We start from the raw sequence: 23,665 nt of genomic DNA on the forward strand, positions 1-23,665 counted from the left end.
TCATAAATTAAGCAGACAGAGACTTTGGGATGTTCAGTCATTTTCCCAGGACACAGACTGTGAATTGGGCCTGCACTGGAATTTAAACTCTCTAGTTATGAAATCAAGCCGTGTCCCAGACATCCCATTAACCACAGAGGTCATATTGTCACCCTCTTACAGAAACTTGTACATGACAGAAATGAATGAATCATGGTAAATGTTTTACAAAGATTGAGGAAATCTCTTCTTCACAGCAAGAGTATTTGAAATTTGTTCTTTCCTAAACTTTGATATTTTGTGCTCAGATGGAGATATGAGTGCTTATTTGCTATCAATGTGTACTTTTCAAAAAGTTTTAAAATGTGTTGTTTCCATGAAACTTGCTTATAAATGGATAGACATGGAGATATTATGCTGAGTGAAATGAGTCAGAGGAGAGGCAGAGCCAGAGAATAATCTCACTCATTTGAGCGGTATAAGAAAAATAATAGATAGTATAATAATAATACCCAGAGACAATAGAGATAAGCATCATGAGGACCAGTTCACGGTTTGAAGCTTACCACAAGGAGTGGAAAATGCAGTTAGGGTAGTAAATGGTCCACGCTGACAATGATGGTTGGCATTGATCACTCCAAACAAGAACTAGGTGCTTAAAATGGATAAATTTATATACATGGAACCCTTTATTTAGCAATAGTGCAAATACTTTATCAAAAAAAAAAAAGAGAGAGAGAAAAAAACAAGAGAGAGAGAAGTAAAATGTATCCATGGAGTTTAAAATTAAAAAAAAGATAATAAAAATCTTTTAAAAAAGAAACAGTTTTAAAATGTACTATTTTCATTTGATACCAAAGCACAAGAAAAATAATATCTAATCCTAAAAGTTATAAGTAAAATGCCTTTTATAAAAGTTATTGTACTTATCCATCTTTCTCATTTGCTTCTCTTTGATGTAGGAAGATGGTTATTTTTATCAAGTTATGGTAAACAATATCACAATCTTTAAAAATTTGGATTACAAACATACCTTTTTTATTATAGGCACTAGTAGCTTCAGAATTTTAAGGTTAGATCAGTTAGGTTTAAGTTAACTGTGATGTATTTGTTCAAAAAGTGTTTCACTTCTGTGTACTTAATCATAGTGCTATTTGGCATTAAAACTAAGAAACATGACCCCATCTTTACACTCTGCACTTCATTTGCTTGCAGTTTAGCATAAAAACAACAGTGATGGGGCCGGAGCAATGGCTCAGTGGTAGGGCATTTGCCTTGCATGCAGCTGACACAGGACTGACCATGGTTCCATTCTCCAGTGTCCCATATGGTCCCCACACCAGTAGCGATTTCTGATTGCATATCCAAGAGAAACCCCTGAGCGTCACTGGGTGTGACCCAAAATAAAAAGAAGAAAATAGATAGGAAGGAAGGAAGGAAGGAAGGAAGGAAGGAAGGAAGGAAGGACGGAAGGAAGGAAGGAAGGAAGGAAGGAAGGAAGGAGGGAGGGAGGGAGGGAAGGAAGGAAGAGAGAGATAAAGAGAGGAAGGAAGGAAGAAAGAAAGAAAGAAAGAAAGAAAGAAAGAAAGAAAGAAAGAAAGAAAGAAAGAAAGAAAGAAAGAAAGAAAGAAAGAAAGAAAGAAAGAAAGAAAGAAAGAAAGAAAGAAAGAAAGAAAGAGAGAAAGAAGAGAGAGAGAAGAAAGAGAGAGAGAGAGAGAAGAAGAAAGAAAGAAAGAAAGAAAGAAAGAAAGAAAGAAAGAAAGAAAGAAAGAAAGAAAGAAAGAAAGAAAGAAAGAAAGAAAGAAAGAAAGAAAGAAAGAAAGGAGGAAGGAAGGAAGGAAGGAAGGAAGGAAGGAAGGAAGGAAGGAAGGAAGGAAGGAAGGAAGGAAGGAAGGAAGGAAGGAAGGAAGGAAAGGAAGGAAGGAAGGAAGGAAGGAAGGAAGGAAGGAAGGAAGGAAGGAAGGAAGGAAGGAAGGAAGGAAGGAAGGAAGGAAGGAAGGAAGGAAGGAAGGAAGGAAGGAAGGAAGGAAGGAAGGAAGGAAGGAAGGAAGGAAGGAAGGAAGGAAGGAAAGGAAGGAAGGAAGGAAAGAGAGAGAGAGAGAAAGAAAGAAAGAAAGAAAGAAAGAAAGAAAGAAAGAAAGAAAGAAAGAAAGAAAGAAAGAAAGAAAGAAAGAAAGAAGGAAGGAAGGAAGGAAGGAAGGAAGGAAGGAAGGAAGGAAGGAAGGAGGAAGGAAGGAAGGAAGGAAGGAAGGAAGGAAGGAAGGAAGGAAGGAAGGAAGGAAGGAAAGAAAGAAAGAAAAGAAAAGAAAAGAAAAGAAAAGAAAAGAAAAGAAAAGAAAAGTAACAACAGTGACTACAAGCCAAGACCCAGTGTAGTAGATGTGGGAGGGAGTTTCTCATTTAAAGCTGAGTCCATTGCAGAGGAGGTCAGGAAGCACTCTAGAGAAGATGGGTCACTTAAGCCAAGTTATTTATGATGTGGGAGTATGACTTATTGTTCAGTGTTGATTGATGTCTACTTCTTGCACCTACAGGCAACATTACCACTGACCCACAGTGTGGATCTGCAGTGGTTGGTGGAGTGGAACGCAGTCCTTGTTAATAGCCATTATGATGTGAAGAGCCCATCACATGTCTGGATATTTGCTCAGTCTGTCAAAGACCCCTGGGTGCTCTGTCTCTTCAGTTTTCTCCGACAGGAAAACTTGCCCAAGCACTGCCCCACTGCCCTCAGCTATGCCTGGCCCTATGCCTTCACTCGGCTCCAGTCCATCATGCCACTGGTGGATCCAAAGTAAAGCATTCATATGATTTTCTGTTTGTTCATTTCACCATAAAGCTGAACCTCATGCATGCATTTTCATGTTTTATAAGATTGGAATACTATCATCCTTCCTAGTTTCACAACAACCTAATTTAGGATTCTTAACATTAAGTAAAAAACAATCAAACGTGGAGTTTGGGAGAAGGGAGTGGGCTGATAGCTAATGTGATTAATGATTATTTACTTAAATTTAAAGCCCAGAGCTTAGTTTCACCCTCATTTTTTACTCTGTGTTTCTAGTAGCCCAATTAATGCCAAGAAAACTAGCACTGCCGGCAGTGGAGACAACTATGTGACCTTGTGGAGAAACTACCTTATTCTCTGTTTTGGAGTTGCCAAACCAAGTATTATGAGTCCAGGCCACTTAAGAGCTTCCACTCCAGAAATCATGGCGACCACACCTGATGGTACAGTGAGCTACGATAACAAGGTGACATGACATGCTTCAGAAGAATTATTCTGTAAGGTTTTTTTTAGCTTGTTTGTCTAGCATTCACAGTGCCAATTGCACTGTGCCTGCCATCTGGAGTATATGGGATCAGATTTTCATCCTACACATTTCTAAATTCCATTGAACATTTATGTGAATAATTTATTGTTCTTTCCTGACAAGTGGTAAGCCAAGAATAAAGAGAAATAAAGAAGCTTGCTTACAAGCTAGTTGCTATACTTATTAGTGTCCTGAGGTTTGATTTTCATCCCAATACCACATTTTTTTCACATTTCACAAGTAATTTACCTTTAAAACATGCCTGATTCGGGGCTGGAGGGATAGTATAGCAGAAAAGGCACTTGCCTTACGTGCAGCTGACATGAGCTTTAATTCCCAGCATCCCTTATGGTCCCCTGAGAACCACCAGTAGTAAGTCGTAGCCAACCTTGAGCATTGCTGGGTATGTCCCATAAACAACAACAAAAATTCTTCTCTAAATCAAGGTTTTGTGGGGTTAGATGCTTTCTGAAAACCAAGAGAACTATTATTATAAAAATGTTCTTTATAATTTATATACAAGGTAAAATATACATTTGTGGTTCTATATTAAATGTTATGGGTTGTATTTTTATTAAATGATGGCAGTGCCTTGGGACATGGTTCAATATTTTGAAATTGTTATAATGTAATTACCATTTGACTTTTTTTTAAAAGCATCATTTATCAGGTTACCTCTTTTTCACTCTGATCAACTTGTTTCAGGCCATAGGCACCCCATCGGTGGGAGTTCTGTTAAAGCAATTGGTGCCTTTGATGAGACTAGAGGGCATTGAAATCACTGAGTCCTTAGTTTTAGGATTTGGAAGAACAAATTCCCTTGTTTTCAGGTACAGTAGTCTTCATAGTTATTCTTAGTTTATAGATGCTACTATTATCATTTCTGCTTTATTTGTTTTCATATTGTGTTTGTATTTCACAGTGCCAGACATTGAATCCAGGGCCTCATAGTTGCAAGACCAGTGAGCAGTAGTTCCTATTTGAAAGTCAAGCTTGAGTATGCATACTGGAATGAGTCAAGATAATTTATAAGCTTTTCATAATATATTTTATGTCCTCATTAGTTGATGTGCATGTAATAGCATCCATTCCTTGCTTCTGCCTCATATTTAATTTTAACCATTGAAGTTTTTGATTTTACTCTTCAAATTTTTTCCACCTAACATGCATTGTTTATTTAACTATAAATAAAGAAATTCAGGGTGTAACTCCCAGTTAACTAAACTGTTCAGAGGATTTACCCTAAAATTAATGAAGTTTCTCACTAGTCAGCTGTGCACAAACTCCTAGAATTTGATCTTTCCAAAAAGTGGTTTAGCGGTCTTGCAGAGCCAGCCAATATCCCTTTTTAAATTCCTTATTTGTTTCACATATTTAATCAAATAACAAATAACCATTCCATATTAGAGTCATCATAAACATGATGTTTGAATTGCTGCTGCTGACTTTAGCTAAACAATAAAAGTCTGTAAGGGCAAATAAAATCTTAAGCAAAAAAAAAAAAGCAATCTTTTTATACATACAGAAGAGAAAAGCGCTGGAGCTAGAGGTATAATACAATGGGTAAGGCACTTGCCTTGCCTACAGACAACCCAGGTTTGATCCCCAGCATCCCATATTGTACCCAGAGCACTACCAGAATGATTCATGAGTGTAGATCTGAGTAACCCCTGAGCATATTAAGATATGGCCCTCCAAAAAAATACAAAAAAAATACAAAAACAAACAAGAAAAGAAAAATTACATGTCTGTGATTAAACCCTATTTGAAAAGTAAATACTAATGAGTGTTTTAGAGGCAAATAAACGAGTTGACTTTTTAATGTTAGAATTTATTCATTTTTTTTAATGAGACCATTGTAAATTACAAGTCTTTCACAGTTGTGTTTCAGGCATTTAGTGACAGTGTAAAGTTTATTCCTAAAAAAAAATCATTATGGGCCCGTAGTGATAGTACAGCAGTAGGGTGCTTGCCTTGCACGCAGCCAACCTAGGATGGACCTTGGTTTGATCACTAGCATCCCATATGGCCCCCTGAGCCAGGAGCAATTTTTGAGCACATAGCCAGGAGTAACCCCTGAGCATCACAGGGTGTGACCCAAAAAGCAAAGAGAGAGAGAGAGAGAAAATACAAGAAAAATAAATTATAAGTTAGGACATTTGATTGTCAGCTAATCAATATTGTACTGCTTATTAGTTCCTAGTTAAGATAAACATCATAAAGAAATGTTACAAGAAGATAACAAAACCAAATCCTGAAATTAATTAACATTCTTTTTCTCAGAACTTAAGGCTCTTTTGCCTACTCAGTCCTCTCAGGACTCCCAAGCTAGGTAATAGTAAACAATTTACTAGCCTCTTGGGTCTAGAAAATATGTTTTTTGCACCCCAATTTCATCATCTAGAAAATTGGCATGATAAAAATAAACTATGTCTTTCTAATAAAAATCTATCTGAGAATTATTAAGAGAATTAAATTAAGGATCCATATAGCAAATAATTGTTGAATGGTAATTAGATAGAAGAGGTCATTGTATTCCATTTCTCTGCTGAAGAGATTTTGTTACCTGCATTAGAAAACTATGGACTGAAAAATAGGCTTCCTATGTCTCAGTGCAAAATGGTATAGAATTTACTTTGCTGTCTTTGGGTTTTTCCTAAATTAAGATGTCTAAAAGTACAGATGTCCCACCAGAAAATGCAAGATTTTCAGACACAGAACAGATTGTAGACAGAATGCCTAGTGACAGACTAGATTGCATATGTCTTTAGCATCAAAGTTCAAAAGTTATTTTCTAAATAATGCATATTAGAAGACTAGCAAGTATAAAGCTGAGAACTAGAGAAATGGTACAGGTAAATAAAGTAATAAAAGATATATATTGAAATGATCTAACTTTTAGTTTTAATATGCAATTCACAAGGTTTCAATGAAAATGTGTCACTCTATTTGTCATCCTTTACATTCTTTTAAATAGAGGAACACCGAAGCAGTCATCAGAAGGCTCTGAGAGTCACTCCTTGTGATTTTCAGCCAACAGAGCCAAACAATTCATTACTAGGGCCCCAAGAATTGAATTTTTCTTTTGTTCATTATCTCAGTTTATTTCCAAAAATCATTTTAGATATTGTTTAGGAGGCCAAAGTGATAGTTAAGCAGTTCTATACAGCAGACCCAGATTTGATATCAGGAATACTACATGGTCCTCCGAGCCAGTCAGGAGTAATTCCTAAGTACTGAGCCAGGAGTAAAACCCGTGAGAATGGCCAGGTGTGACCCCAAAACTATATATATATATATATATATGTATTTATAAATAATAAATATAAACTACATATATGAATATATACATAGTTATTAAGTTATTATGACATTTTTTCTAGACATCTCTAGAAAGTTAGATAATAATCAAGTTAACAACATATAAAGTAAAAATTATGTTCATAAAATTTGAATTAAGAATAATAATACAGGGCCAGAGCAGGGCTAATCTGCCTTGCCTGCGCTAGCCTAGGAAGGACTATGGTTCTATCCTGCAGCATACCATATGGTCTCCTAAGCCAGAAGCGATTTCTGAGCACATAATCAGGAATAACCCCTGTGCATCACCAGGTGTGATCCAAAAACCGAAAGAAAAAGAAAAGAAAGAATAATAATACAAAGCTTTGGCTAATACCTATTTCCATTTCACCACATAATTGGAAGATAGACTAAGGAAAAATTTTTCCATGAGATTAAAAAAGAATACATGATTCAGGACTGAATATATTTATGACATGTTTGGTATCAATAATAATGAATTTCAAATGCTGACCTTTATTTCTCCATAGAGAATTGGTAGAAGAACTTCATCCATTAATGAAAGAAGCTTTGGAACGAAGACCAGAGGTAAGAGTTTTAATTTAAATAATCAGCAACTGTTTTATTTTGAAAAAATTATGAATTTAAATTAAACCAGAGGTTTTCTTCCCCAAAATACAAATATTTCTGCACTTTTAATGATGAAACTCAGTGTCTTCACATTTTTCATGACTTTCAGTACTTATTATGTAATTCAATATGATTCCTATTTAAGTATATTTTATGTGGGACAGAAAAGTAATATAATAGGTTTGGCACTTACCTTGCACATGGCCAAACGGAGTCAATATATGGTGTTTGTCACTCATGCACTGCCAGGAGCACAGAACCAGGAGTAAGTCCTAAGTGCTGCCAGGGTCTCCCTTCCAAAAAATAAAAAAATAAAAAAATCATAGACCTTTAAAAATACTTTATGTCGAAAGACTTTGCAAATGCCACACCAGTCGGGGAAAATCCACGAAAGTACACCGGCCCAGTGGGGCCCAACTGTGAAAAACTGTGAGTTCGACCTGTATATGTCTGTCTACTGTCCTCTTGCATGAAACTCTTGCGAGTGGGGCAAAAAGAGGCTCCAGCGGAGCATGGCCACTCTGCTTCGCTACGCGGCCGTGCACTCTTTCTAAGGAAAGAACACCATTGCAACAAGAAGGAAAAATTACACTAAGAACGGTGCTATATCACAGAAGCAAACATTTCTCTCCGGACTGTCTTCTCTGTTGCATGCTCGGGCCTAAGATTTGACCCAGTGTGAGGCTTCATCCACAGAGGACTGCCCTCCCTTAGAGGCAAGTCAGCCCATCCAGAAAGGGAGGAGCCAGAGGAGTGTGCTGCCTGCATCATATAGACAATGAATACCACCACAACACGTAGAAAAACCCACAATACAAGTGTGACAATGGGGAAACAACGCAGGCCAGCATCAGACATAGAGAATGAAGATGACAATTCTGAGGAACAGATAATGACCAACCAACTAATCAACCTCTCAGATAAGGACTTTAGACTAGCAATATGGAAGATGCTCAACGGACTCCAAGAAACCATGGATCGGGTTGAACAGAACTCTAATAAGAACCAAGAAAATATGAAGACAGAAATCACAAAACTCCAAACTGAAATAACATGTCAACTAACAGGACTGAAAAAGTCAGTAAACGAAGTGAATGACAAAATGGATAAGCTCTGGGACAGGGTATCAGAAGCTGAGAATAGACTTGGTGCTGTGGAAGATGAGATACATAACAATTCCATACAGCAGGAGAGATTGGACAAAAAACGTAAAGCAAATGAGCAGACAATGGAAAAATTAGTCAAAGAATGGGAAAAGATGAAAATAGAAGTCTATGATAAGATCAACAGAAACAACTTAAGAATCAATGGAGTCCCAGAGACCCAGGAAGAAAATTTCCAGGAAAAATCAACGGTCAAGAACATCATTAAGGAGAAACTTCCAGAGCTAAAGAATATATGTGATCAAATCCTGCATGCCCCTAGAGTACCAACCAAAAGAGACCCCAGAAAAACCACCCCAAGACACATCCTAGTCACAATGACAAATCCCACAGATAGAGACAGAATTCTGAAAACAGCAAGATCAAAAGGGGAAATCACGTTCAAGCAAGCTTCCCTGAGATTTACAGCAGACCTGTCACCAGAAACACTCAATGCCAGAAAGCAGTGGTGGGATATTGTGACAAGACTGAATGAAATGAATGCTTCACCCAGAATACTATACCCAGCAAAACTCACTTTCCGGTTTGACAGAAGAATACATGGTTTCACAGACAAAAAACAGCTCAGAAACTTCACAGACACAAAACCAGTCTTAAGAGAAAAACTGAAAGACCTAACCTAAGACAAGACTACCCAAAAGACACACCAAATTTCGAAATAAAAATGGCGTTAAATCCCAGGACAATTCTTTCTCTCAACGTCAATGGACTAAATGCACCAGTTAAGAGACACAGAGTGGCTAAATGGATCAAAAAACTCAATCCAACCTTCTGCTGCCTACAAGAAACGCACCTGAATAGTCAGAACAAACATAGACTCAAAATAAAAGGCTGGAGAAAAATTATCCAAGCAAACAACACCCATAAAAAAGCTGGAGTGGCCATACTAATATCAGATAATGCAAACTTTATACTCAGGAAGGTTGTAAGGGACAAAGATGGACATTTTATATTAATCAAGGGGTACGTAGAGCAGGAAGAATTCACTATCCTAAACATATATGCACCGAATGAGGGGCCAGCAAAATATTTAATACAACTGTTGACAAATCTGAAAAATAATATCAACAACAACACAATAATTGTGGGGGACCTTAACACGGCTTTGTCAACACTGGATAGGTCAACCAGACTGAAACCCAACAAGAATATACTAGACCTGAGGAGAGAAATGAAAGAAAGAGGCCTAGCGGATATATATAGGACACTCCATCCCCAGAAACCTGGGTACACATTCTTCTCCAATGTACATGGGACATTCTCCAGGATAGACTACATGCTGGCACATAAAACATACCTCCATAAGATCAAGAGGATAGAAATTTTGCAGACTACCTTCGCTGACCACAAGGCTCTGAAATTATTTGTGAACTCCAAAGGGACTCAGAAGAAACACTTTAACACCTGGAAGTTAAACAGCCTCATGCTCAATAACCAGTGGGTCCGAGATGAAATCAAGGAGGAAATCAAAAGGTTCCTGGAAACAAATGACAATAAAGACACAAACTATCAGAACTTATGGGACACAGCAAAAGCAGTACTGAGAGGAAAATTTATAGCTTTGCAAGCACACATCAGGAAGGAAGAAGGAGCTTACCTGAGTAGCTTAATGACACAGCTAATAGAACTAGAAAATGCTCAACAAAAGAACCCAAGAATAGGAAGACAGAAGGAAATTACAAAGCTGAGAGCAGAAATCAACGAAGTGGAAACCCAAAAAACAATCCGAAAGATCAACGAAAGCAAAAACTGGAAATCGAGCTCCCATACGATCCAGCTATACCACTCCTAGGAATATACCCTAGGAACACAAAAATACAATACAAAAACCCCTTCCTTACACCTATATTCATTGCAGCACTATTTACCATAGCAAGACTCTGGAAACAACCAAGATGCCCTTCAACAGACGAATGGCTAAAGAAACTGTGGTACATATACACAATGGAATATTATGCAGCTGTCCGGAGAGATGAAGTCATGAAATTTTCCTATACATGGATGTACACGGAATCTATTATGCTGAGTGAAATAAGTCAGAGAGAGAGAGAAAAACGCAGAATGGTCTCACTCATCTATGGGTTTTAAGAAAAATGAAAGACACCCTTGTAATAATAATTTTCAGACACAAAAGAGAAAAGAGCTGGAAGTTCCAGCTCACCTCAGGAAGCTCACCACAAATAGTGATGAGTTTAGTTAGGGAAATAACTACATTTTGAACTGTCCTAATAACGAGAATGTATGAGGAAATTGGAGAGCCTGTCTAGAGTACAGGCGGGGGTCGGGTGGGGCGAAGGGAGACTTGGGACATTGGTGATGGGAATGTTGCACTGGTGATGGGTGGTGTTCTTTACATGACTGAAACCCAAACACAATCATGTATGTAATTAAGGTGTTTAAATAAATTATAAAAAAAAAGGTTAAAAAAAAAAGAAAGTTCTATGATAAAGCTGAAAAAAATATTTTATGTCCTAAATTTATAAATACAAAGTAATATAAATAGCTGTGTATATGTTAATGAAGCTAGTGAATTCTATTACAGGTTTGAGTTTATTTGGGTGGTTAATTTTTTTGTTTCTATTTTTTTTAACAAAGAGCTGAATATTTGACTATTATTTGTTTCCTCTGGCCTATGAAGAATTTTCTGCACATTGTCTTCCCTGAAACAACCCTGATAAGGACTTACAATGTATCAAGACAAAAAAAAATTTAGAGTAAAAATTAATAAAAATTTTCCTTGTAACATATTGACTACAAACAGGAGGTAGCAAAAATGTAGCGATTTGAGTAAAAAGATGTTTAATTCTTTGAAAAGTATTCTTAGCTACACTTGGAAAACATGTTCTAGATCAGGGGTCTCAAACCCAATTTACCTGGGGACCGCAGGAGGCAAAGTTGGGGTGAGGCAGGGCCATATAAGGGATTTCGCTTACCAAATATTTGCAATAAAAAATTGCATTAGTGTTCTTCTGAGGAAACTGAGGACCTGAAGAGAGCCCTGTCCTGTGCTTCTCTGTGTTTTCTAAATCCTTGAAGCTCTCCTCAGAGACCTGGGAAGTGAACCCCCAAAAAACTGCATTCTGAAGCTACCTAGCGAGCGAATGAGTAAGAAATGGCTGACTGTGGGGACAGCCAGGTGAAGTGCTGATTACTTCACCTGTGGCGTCTCCACCCTGCTGTGCTTTTTCTGAGAAAACTGAGGACCTGAAGGGAGGCCTGTCCTGTGGTCTCTGTCTTTTCTGAATTCTTGAAGCTCTCCTCAGAGCCCTGGGAAGCAAATCCAAAAAAAAAACTGCGTTCTGAAGCTACCCAACGAGTGAGTGAGTGAGTGAGTGAGTGAGTGAGTGAGTGAGTAAGAAATGGCTGACTTTACAAGCCCAGAAAGGGGAAGCCGCTGAACTCTGCTGGAACTCAGATACCAGCACCCCTATCTGCCTGTCTTCTGTGCTGTGCTCCATTTTCAGCCTCATTTCATCCTGTATGTGGCTCATCTGCGGATGGCTCGCCTTCCCTGGAGCCTTCCCTGGAGGTGAGTTTACAAGCCCAGAAAGGGGAAGCCACTGAACTCTGCTGGAACTCAGATGCCAGCACCCCTATCTGCCTGTCTTCTGTGCTGTGTTCCATTTTTTATTTCATTCTGTGTGTGTCTCATCTGCGGATGGCTCACCTTCCCTGGAGCCTTCCCTGGAGGTGAGTTTACAAGCCCAAAAAGGGTGGAGCCAGAGGAGCATGGCCGCTCTGCTTCGCTTCCCAGCCGTGCACATCATTTAGCCAATGAATACAACCACAACACGTAGAAAAACCCACAATACAAGTGTGACAATGGGGAAACAATACAGGCTAGCGCCAGACATAGAGAATGACCATGGCAACTCTGATGACTTGAACATGACCAAAACATGTCAGTCACAGATAAGGAGTTTAGAGTCACAATCTGGAAGATGTTCAAAGAAAGTATAGAAGAGAACACTAATAAAATTCAAGAGAATATGAAGATAGAAATCAGAAAACTCCAAACTGAAATTTCAGGTCAAATAACAGGTCTGAAAAACTCAATAGATGAATTGAAGAAAAACATGGTTGAACTTTCTCACGGTTAACAGCAACTGAGAATAGAATTAGTACACTGGAAGATGAGATGATCAACAATTCCATACAGCAGAAGAAATTGGAAAAAAGCCTTAAAGCAAATTATCAAACAATGGAAAAATTACTCAAAGAATGGAAACAGATGAAAATAGAGTTCTACAATAAGCTCAACAGAAACAACTTAAGAATCATTGGAGTCCCAGAGACCCAGGAAGAAAATCTCCAGGAAGAATAAATGGTCAAGAACATCATTAAACAGAAACTACCAGAGCTAATGAATATATGCGATCAAATCCTGCATGCCCAAAGAGTAGCAACTAAAACAGACCCCAGAAAAAACACCCCAAGACACATCCTAGTCACAATGACGAATCCCACAGATAGAGACAGAATTCTGAAAGCAGTGAGATTAAAAAGATTAAATTACATTCAAGGAAACATCCTTGAGATTTACTGCAGACCTGTCACTGGAAACACTCAAGGCCAGAAGGCAGTGGTGGGACATAGTGGTTCTTTGAAAAAATAAACAAGACTGATAGACCACTGGCAAAAGTAACAAAGAAAGAGAGAGAGACAAACTTGATAAATCATATTAGGAATGAAAAAGGAGAGATCACTACTGATATGGTAGAGATCCAAAGGGTCATCAGAAACTACTTTGAGAAACTCTATGCCACTAAAAATGAAAACCTGGAAGAAATGGATAAATTTTGGGACTCTTATAATTTTCCATGGTTGAATGAAGAGGACGTAGCATATCTAAGCACACCTATCACTATTGAGGAAATTAAGACAGTAATCAAATGTCTGCCCAAAAACAGAAGTCCAGTCCCAGATGGATTTACTAATGAATTCTTTCAAACCTTTCAAGAGGAACTTCTACCCATCCTCGCAAGACTCTTTCATGAAATCGAACAAACAGGAACACTTCCAAATAGCTTTTATGAAGCCAACATCACTTTGATACCTAAACCAGACAGAGATGCTACCAAAAAAGAAAATTACAGACCAATATCGCTGATGAATACAGATGCAAAGATCCTCAACAAAATCCTGGCAAATAGAATTCAATGCGTCATTAAGAAGATCATCCATTATGACCAAGTAGGTTTCATCCCAGGAATGCAAGGCTGGTTTAACATCCATAAATCTATCAACATAATACACAACATCAACAACAAGAAAAAAAATCACATGATCATATCAAGAGATGCAGAGAAAGCATTTGATAAGGTCCAACATCCATTCTTGATCAAAACTCTCAGCAAGATAGGAATGGAAGGAACCTTTCTCAATATAGTTAAGGCCATCTACCACAAACCACAGGCAAATATTGTCCTCAATGGAGAAAAACTGAAAGCCTTTCCTCTAAATTCTGGCACAAGACAAGGCTGTCCTATCCCACCACTCCTATTCAACATAGCACTGGAAGTACTTGCTATAGTGATTAGGCAAGAAAAAGATATCAAGGGAATGCAGATAGTAAAGGAAGAAGTCAAGCTCTCGCTGTTTGCAGATGGCATGATACTCTACCTAGAAAACCCTAAAGTCTCTACAAAAAAGCTTCTAAAAACAATAGACTCATATAGCAAGGTGGCAGGCTACAAAATGAACACACAAAAATCAATGGCCTTTCTATACACCAATAGTAATAAGGAAGAAATAGACACTAAAAAACAACCCCATTCACAGTAGTTCCACACAAACTCAAATATCTTGGAATCAACTTGACTAAAAATGTGAAGGACCTATACAAAGAAAACTATAAAACTCTGCTCCAAGAAATAAGAGAGGACACACAGAAATGGAAGCACAAATACAATACAAAAATCCCTTCCTTACACCTATATTCATTGCAGCACTATTTACCATAGCAAGACTCTGGAAACAATCAAGATGCCCTTCAACAGATGAGTGGCTAAAGAAACTGGTACATATACACAATGGAATATTTGCAGCTGTCAGGAGAAATGAAGTCATGAAATTTTCCTATACATGGATGTACATGGAATCTATTATGCTGAGTGAAATAAGTCAGAGAGAGCGAGAAAGACACAGAATGGTCTCACTCATCTATGGGTTTTAAGAAAAATGAAAGACAGTCTTGCAATAATAACTTTCAGACACAAAAGAGAATAGAGCTGGAAGTTACAGCTCACCTCATGAAACTCACCACAAACAGGGATGAGTTTAGTTAGAGAAATAACTACGTTTTGAACTATCCTAATAATGAGAATGTATGAGGGAAATAGAAAGCCTGTCTAGAGTACAGGCGGGGGTAGGGTGGGGAGGAGGGACATTGGTGATGGAAACATTGCACTGGTGATGGGTGTTGTTCTTTACATGACTGAAACCCAACTACAATCATGTATGTAATAAAGTTGTTTAAATAAAAAAATAAAGTCTTTGTGTGCCTATATATATAATATATATACAGATATATAGGTGAAAAGTCTATATAATCTCATAAAACAAAGTGAGAAAAAATAAATGAAAATTAAGAGCTGCAGATTTGAAACACAGGGAAATTCTGTAGCATTAATGTGCCATCTGTTGATCTTAGTACTCAATCTTCATTCTTTCTTTGAGTGCTTTACCATAACTCATTGGTTTAGAAAAGGCAAAGAACACACTTAGCACTTGCTTAAATACTTGTTGAACACGTATATTTGAGAAATAACCTCAGATACATAGAAACCTTTAATGCAAACTTCTATCATAGCTGATGAATATATATGTTTGGTTAGTAGAGATGAGAAACACCTTTAATGGTGCTGTTTGGTAATGAGATTCTTGTGGAGGTCAAAGGAGAGAACACAGAAGGGACATGATCTCAGATTCTCTTCTTTGGGTGGTGTTTTGTCTATTATTTTTCTTACACGAGAAATTATTTTCTAGACTTAATTAAGGAAGTTAAGGAGAGATTAAAAAGTTGACTGTAATAAGTAACATTCAAAGTTAGTGTTTCCATTAAATGGTTTTTACTGTGTCCATTCAATTTTAGGCAGAACAACTAGAATTTGTACAAAGCCTTCTCTTGTAGGGTACTTAGAGTTCTGATTTGTTTGTGTGAAAAAAAGTTTTTTGTTAATTCTGAAATATGTATGTATGTTCTGTGTTTATGTGTAATTGTACATTTATGACATATAACTGAATTTTCAACTATATTTATTATAATAAGATCATCATCTTAAAAGTGTTGGTAAGATAAAAATGTATAAAGCTAATAAATGATTCAGTCCTAAAAAAATCGCATTAGTAAGAAAAAAATCGCATTAAACATTTGCATACCTCGAATGGAACTGCTCAGCATATGCGAATGTTTAATGTGATTTTTTCCCTACTAATGCAATTTTTTTTTTTTTTTTTTTTTTTGGTTTTTGGGCCACACCCTGTGACGCTCAGGGGTTACTCCTGGCTATGCGCTCAGAAGTTGCTCCTGGCTTCTTGGGGGACCATATGGGACGCCGGGGGATCGAACCGCGGTCCGTCCTAGGCTAGCGCAGGCAAGGCAGGCACCTTACCTCCAGCGCCACCGCCCGGCCCCCACTAATGCAATTTTTATTGCAATTATTCAGTAAGCAAATAATCGCGAATACTGCGATATTTGAAGGCTGGCCACAGGCCACTAAATGTTGTACGGAGAGCTGCAAACGGCCCGCGGGTCGCGAGTTTGAGACCCCTGTTCTAGATTGTTCAGACTTTCAGGAAAAGTTGGAAGCCTCTTGGAAATGAAGGTTATTTTTTATCTCAATAGTCCTATCTAATTAACTCATCTACTTCTGATATATTTTCTTAAAATCTATATTAATAAATATTAACTAATAACTAGAAATAAAGAAAATACTTTTTTCCTCAGAATATTGAAAATAATGAACTATGAAATTTTACAGAAGTTTCATAAAGCACATTATTATAGTTTAATAAAGCCATTACTGTTTTGCTTGTGTCTATTAACACTTTTATTTCTTTCTACATAGAACAAGAAACGCCGAGAACGGAGAGATTTGTTAAGATTGCAGTTACTTCGAATTTTTGAACTTTTGGCTGATGCTGGGGTAATAAGTGACAGGTAGTGTCAAAATTCTCTCTCTGTTTACCAAATTTATTAGTCTTTCTTTCCTTCTTCCCTCAACTTTCTTTTATATATTACCTTTAACTTTTACCCCAAAATAAAATGTGTTGCTATGTTAGTTTTTCCCCATATTTTATTTTATTTATTGTTATTGTTTTTTGGGTCACATCTGGTGGCGCTCAGGGGTTACTACTGTCTCTGTGCTCAGAAATCGCTCCTGGCAGGCACAGGGGATCATCTGGGATCCTGGGATTCAAACCACCTTCCGACCTGGGTCCACTGCTTGCAAGGCAAGCGACTCACTGCTGTGCTATCTCTCTGGCCCCTCCATATTTTATTTTTATAATATATAATTAAGATCACATTTCTTGGTTTTTGCCTTACATCCAGCCACCAACCCATGTTTGATCCCCAGCATCCTATATGGTCCCCCCAACCACTACCAGGAATAACTCCTGAGTCCAGAGCCAGGAGTAGCCCCTGAACATCGCCATTTATATCCCCTCCCGCCCCAAGAAAAGAAAATTGCTCACAGCAAAATATGAATGGGGGGTCAGAACGATAGTACAGCAGGTAGGATACTTGCCTTGCGTGGGGCTATCCTGGACTCAATCCCAGCATCCCATATGGTCCCTTGAGTATTGCCAGGAGTCATTGCTGATTGCAGAACCAGGAGTAAATTCTGAGCATTTCTGGGATTGGTCCAAAAACAAAACAAAACAAAACAAAAAACACATTTGCAACACATTTGATATGTGAACTAACAGTGCTTATTTTTCATGAAGCATGGACTACTTTAACAAACCATTTAAACAGTTAATTTCTTTTTTTTTTTATTCCAGCACAAATGGAGCATTAGAACGTGATACTTTGGCACTTGGAGCTTTGTTCTTAGAATATGTAGACCTCACTCGTATGCTCCTAGAAGCTGAAAATGACAAAGAAGTTGAAATTCTTAAAGATATCCGAGCACATTTTAGTGCAATGGTTGCCAACCTGATTCAATGTGTTCCAGGTACAGTAAAGCATCACTGAAAATTACCTTCTGTGCTTGAAAAACCTTTTGTGTTCTTCATGACTGTTCCTTACTCTTCAGTCTATACTGGTCTGTTGGACAGTTCTGGATGGAACTATTTATTTGTTTTTTTTAAATACATGAAAACATTCATAAAAACAGATTGCAATGACTTTATAAAGAGTTGGAAGAGAGCAATAGGATTTAAATTTGGCTTGGTGCTTGTCCTTATTTCTTGTCTTTGTTTTTGTTTTCATCTAATAATTTCCATAGGAAGGAACTTGTTCAGAGGAACATTAATAGAGCTTTGTTGATTCATTCTTTCTTTCTTTTTTCTTTTTCTTTTCTTTTTGGTTGAGTGAGAATGGATTTTTTTATTAGAAAAAAAAAGTGACTCAAGCATTGGCGATGGTGACTTTTTGTCTTCTTCTTTTTTGATTTTGGTGTCCACTCTGTGGTTCTCAGGGTTTATTTCTGGCTCTGAACCCAGGGCTCAATCTCAAGGAACCATATAGCATGTTGGGGCTCAAACACAGGTCATCTGCACACAAGGCAAGCATCTTACACACTGTACACTACTGCTCTTTTTTTTTTTTCATTCTCAGCAACATTCCTGAATTTGTTTCTCTTCAAACAATACATTGTGAAAAATTCTCAGTAGTTAATAAAATTATACAATTAGATCACTTTTTTCATTAATCAAATATATACACGGTATTTTTTTATATTTTATTTAAACACCTTGATTACATACATGATTGTGTTTGGGTATCAGTCATGTAAAGAACACCACCCATCACCAGTCCAACGTTCCCATCACCAATGTCCCAAATCTCCCTCCTCCCCACCTGACCCCCGCCTGTACTCTAGACAGGCTTTCCATTTCCCTCATACATTCTCATTATTAGGACAGTTCAAAATGTAGTTATATCTCTAAATAAACTCATTACTCTTTGTGGTGAGCTTCCTGAGGTGAGCTGTAACTTCCAGATCTTTTCTCTTTTGTATACATGGTATTTTTATCTTAAAGAACAGATAGAGCAAGTAAATTGGGTGTAAAAATCTAATGCTATTGGAACCTTAAAGTTATACTTTTGTGGGAGAGTCTGTGCTTCCATGAATGAATCCAAGATTTCAATCTCTAGTACCACCTCACATACCAAATGTAATCCCAATAGTTCTACCATTTGTTTCCCAGCAGCAGAATATTAACCAAAAAATTAACCAAATATTAACTACTTTAAAGTTTTGAACATAATTACAAAAAACCTACAATTCAACTTTTTACTTTTTAAATTTTGTTGTTCTATAATTTTAATAATCCTTTGTATCTTCTTTGCCCTATATTAAGTTTGAGTTGACTTCATCACTTAAATGCTTTAAGCAATGCTTAAAATGAGTCCATTTCTTTCTGTTGTTGATATTGCTGTTGGGATGGGGCAGTTGGGGCACACTTGTCGGTGCTCAGGGATTACTCCTAACTGTCATTAGGGATTATATTTTGTGGTGCTCAGTTCTGGGGATCAAACCCAAGTCAATTGCATATGTCGCAAGCAGTTTACCTTCTATACTACCTCTCTAGTCTCTGCATATTGTGTTTTTCTTAGTTTTATTTTTAAATACAGAATAACAGTCCAGAGCTATTTCATATGTTGTTTTTCAGGTATTAACTAGAAAACAGTATATTTGAGTTCATTTTCTCTCGCTACATCCAGCTCTGAAGCAAGCTTTGATTCAACTTGAGAAAACCAAAAATATAAACTTAGGAAATATCTAGACTTGATTCTTTTAATACATGTCTCATTATCTAAAAAAGCTTGTTGTAAATGAGGCTGGTGATGTTGGAGGAATAGATAGCTTACAGATCAAAACCCATCCATGAGCCACCTCAATGGGAATAACTTCAGCAAACCTTTATTTTAAATGGGAATGGGATATTTATAATGTGTCTCAGCCAATCAGGTTAGGAAAAATACAGGATGTATGCTCTATTAGGTGGAAAGGAGAAAAAAACAGGAAGAGTGTTCTGTCAGAGGATATGTAGTCTGTTAGTTTTTATGTAGTTAGTTACAAATTGGGACTAGAGAGATGGTAGGAACTAGAGTAGGGTGCTTGCCTTATGCACAGCCAACTTGGGTTCAGTCCTTGCATTGCATATGATCCCCTGAGCTGAGTCAGGAGTAAGCTCTGAAAACAATCCAGGTATGGGCCCCCAAAAAAATTGGCCTAGGAAATGAAATTATCCCATTCTCAAAATAACATGTATAATAGTGACAAATTACATTTACTATTGTTCAATCTAGTAAATTATTAACTTTGTTTTTTCCTCTAGTTCACCATAGAAGATTTCTTTTCCCTCAGCAAAGCCTAAGGCACCATCTTTTCATCTTATTTAGCCAATGGGCAGGACCCTTCAGCATTATGTTCACTCCTCTAGATCGTTACAGTGATAGGAATCATCAGATTACAAGATACCAGTATTGTGCTTTAAAGGTAGGTCATTTTGCCTTGATGAATTACTGTTCAGACAACTTTCTTTATAGACCATTATGCCTGTAAAATAATATTAACATAAAAAGATGATATGACACACAAAAAGTCAAATGAACATATTCACATAGGAACACATAGCTCAAATTTAAAATTGCATGCATAAATAGATGCATAGTTGTGGATTTATAAGCAAATAATGCCCTTTGGCCCATAATTTTAAAATACCACTTTTATCCAATTTTTCTCCTATATGCAAACTATAGTTATTATTTACTTACTTTCCAAGTAGTTGCTAGTTATATTTTAAGTTTAAAAAAATATTACCTCAAGATCAAACCTAACAAGAAGCATTTCTCCTCTAAATATTTAGTCATGGAAAACTTGTAGGAATAAACTTCCACACTAAGTCTATTTAAAACTTTTAGAATTATGATTCTTTTTATTTTTACTTTAGAAAGTTTATTTATAGTCACTTAGCCATAGAAATTGTTGATTTTGGATTGACACTGACTTGTATCTTTAAGGATCTTTCTTATCCACAATGTGTCTTACAAATCTGCTAACTACAAAACTGACCAACTAAGCAAGAATCCCAAACTACAATAACCAAATTTTAAAAATGTGCCTCTTAAGGGGTTGAAGGTGAAAGAACTGGGGGCACTGATGGATAGATGTTGACCCTGGTAGTTGAATTGGTTTGGGAACATTGTATACTTAAAATCTGTTATGAACAACTTTGTAAATCATTGTGCCATAATAAAAAATATCTCAAAATTGTTAAAAGAGATTTCTCTTATCTTCTCATATACCCCCCTTCATGCCAAAAGAATTAGTTTATATTCTTCACATTAACTATAGAGATTATATTTATTTATTTCCCTATTTTTCCCAGTTTATTCTTTTAGGCCATTGGTCAAATAATTGTCAAGCTTTTCAGTTTAGAACATTAATTAAGTGTTTCAAATCAAATAGAAAAGTTTTGTTTGTTGGTAATTGAATTTATTCACTTGAAATCCCTGAAATAAAATATATTTTAAATGCTATTAATTGACTATTTTGTTTAGAATATATACATTCATCATACACATGTTATCATTGCATGTCCATAAAATTTACATTTCTATGTCTTAAAAAGTTTCAAATTTTGAAATCTTTTATTGAACAAAATAAGTATTTGTTATGGAAAGTAATATTTATATATGGGAAATAATATTTGCTCCAACATTGTGGAAATAATTGCTTAAAAAGGACCTTTGACATGCGGTAGCAAAGGAAATACCACTCACTTTGATAGGATTGTGACCTGATCCAACTTCTGTACAAAATGGTATGTGGGGAAGAGGATCATAGAAGAGTTCACTGAATACAGTAGCAGCAGGATTTTTGCCTGCTGCTCTGGTGGCAAGTGTGGTTCCCTGATACTGTCCATCTAAAGTTGAACACTAGATCTTAATCTAGATCTTAACACTAGATCTTAACATTATCATAAATTCTGTCACCTTCATGAACAAAAATAATAAATATCTCATTGTTTATAAAAGTGGTGTTGTTGTTTAAATCATGTGGCATTAGATCGTCCAAGTTTTTTTTCTCACATTTGTGTTTTCTTACCAGGCAATGTCAGCAGTGTTGTGTTGTGGCCCAGTATTTGATAATGTGGGCCTTTCCCCAGATGGGTACCTTTATAAGTGGCTTGACAACATTCTGGCTTGTCAAGATTTACGAGTAAGTACTACCCCAAAATACATTGTTTTTAAATCTCCTGGGTGGTCTGCCTCAGTTGGATTACTACATACACATTGTTTATGGCACAGTCTTTTTACACATTAGCCTCAGTGCATATGCTTATGTATTGTTCCTATTAAATTGTGATGTATTGAGATAAACATAAAGAAATTATTATTAAAATTGAACACACACATGCTCTAAGAGCAAATACTTAAGAAACTTTCTATGATTGAAAAAACAAGGGCAGAGTAATAGTCCAGCAGTTTCACTTTCCTTGCATGCTGCAGATCCAGGTTCAGTCCCTGGCACTCCATATGGTCCCCTGAGCCTCACCAGCAGTAATTATTCCCCCAGTACCACCGAATATGATCCAATGACTAAAAAAATGAAAAGAGAAAATGAAAAACATATACTGCATTCTGCAGTTATAGAAATGATTAAAATCAGTAGCAACAAGGTAATGACAAAATATGCTTTCGTTAACAGTAAGTCAAATAAGTGGCTGCAGAAACTGAAAAATAGTTTTAAGACTGACATTGATTTTTCTTTGTGTGAACAAAGTAGATAAACATTGCCTTTCCCTAAAATTTTATTAGGTAAGCCCAAATGTGCTATCTTATAAATAATAACAAAAAGATGACTCTATGGAAAAACTTGGGTTTCTTTTGGGGGGTAAGGGTGTACACGCGACATATCTAGGTGACCATAATGCTGATTATAGCTGGTACTTACAAACTCCTGGCACTGTTCTCATGCCTTGAGATGCCTGGGAACTCAACTCAGTCCCTTTCTTACATAGACAATGTGTCCTGCAATTTAGGCCAAATCTGCTATCCCAAATTTGTATCATTCTAAAATACAAAAAATGGCATCCTCTTCCTACCATTGTGTATGTTAAAAAATTATTCAAAATATTGGCTTTGTACTTCGGAGGGCTTTTTTGGGGGAAGAGCTTAGTTGGTAGATTCAAAGACCATTTCTGCTAGTGCTCAGGGTATCAGGCAGTACATCAGATAAAACCAGGACTCCTGAATAGAAAGCACTTACACTGGCTCTTTGAGCCATCTCCTGGTCCCCATATTTTTGACTTATCCCTGAACACTAGCAGGTGTGACCCCAAAACAAACAAAAAGAAAATTAATTTTGGTTTGATTTTATTTTGTTTTGTTTTGGGGTTCTGCCCAGCTGTGCTCATGGCTTACTCCTGGTTCTGTAATCAGGATACACTTCTGGTAGGCCCAATTTCATTTTGGCTAGACTTTGTTTGTTTCCCTTGTATAATCTTTTATCAAATGTGAATAATTGCTTCTCTTCCTATATACAGGTTCATCAACTAGGCTGTGAAGTTGTCGTCTTGCTATTGGAACTGAACCCTGACCAAATAAATCTTTTTAACTGGGCAATTGACAGATGTTACACAGGTTCCTACCAACTGGCCTCTGGGTGCTTCAAAGCCATAGCCACTGTGTGTGGAAGCAGGTATGAATCCTTCTAAGTTAAAGGCAGTTGTTAGTGACAAGTGTAAGAAGGACAACCCTTCATAATATAAACAATTGAAAGCTACCAGGTTTTGCAGTGATCCAAGGAGTAAACTCAATGGGAATACAAAAATTGATGACTCCCTCTAAATCTGTACTAAGGTGATTTTTCTTATTCAGTCAATAATATTTCTATCACTACTAGTGAAATATTAGAACAGAATTTTAAAATTATTTTGAAAAATACATTTAAATTTTCTAGGGCTAGAAAGTTGGTACTGGGGGTAAGATGCTTATCTTTCGAGCAGTCCACCTGGATGCCGGAAATTCACATATGATAGCCTGAGCACACAGCCAAAGGTAAACCACACCCAGATATCTGTGCACCTCTCCAAAAGTTT

General features: G+C 36.9%; 1 protein-coding gene across 1 annotated transcript in view; it reads left to right on the plus strand.

Annotated features, from left to right (window-relative positions):
• Nucleotides 1-23,665, plus strand: part of FRY (FRY microtubule binding protein) — a 344,446-nt gene that overhangs the window by 176,737 nt on the left and 144,044 nt on the right. The window contains 9 exon segments of the mRNA XM_049778737.1: nucleotides 2,514-2,773; nucleotides 3,044-3,233; nucleotides 3,999-4,123; nucleotides 7,124-7,181; nucleotides 16,456-16,547; nucleotides 17,393-17,565; nucleotides 19,898-20,058; nucleotides 21,673-21,783; nucleotides 23,111-23,265. Of these exon segments, the coding sequence (XP_049634694.1) occupies nucleotides 2,514-2,773; nucleotides 3,044-3,233; nucleotides 3,999-4,123; nucleotides 7,124-7,181; nucleotides 16,456-16,547; nucleotides 17,393-17,565; nucleotides 19,898-20,058; nucleotides 21,673-21,783; nucleotides 23,111-23,265 (1,325 nt within the window).

This window comes from Suncus etruscus, chromosome 8 (assembly GCF_024139225.1).
Source record: "Suncus etruscus isolate mSunEtr1 chromosome 8, mSunEtr1.pri.cur, whole genome shotgun sequence".
In the NCBI taxonomy this organism is placed as follows: domain Eukaryota; kingdom Metazoa; phylum Chordata; class Mammalia; order Eulipotyphla; family Soricidae; genus Suncus; species Suncus etruscus.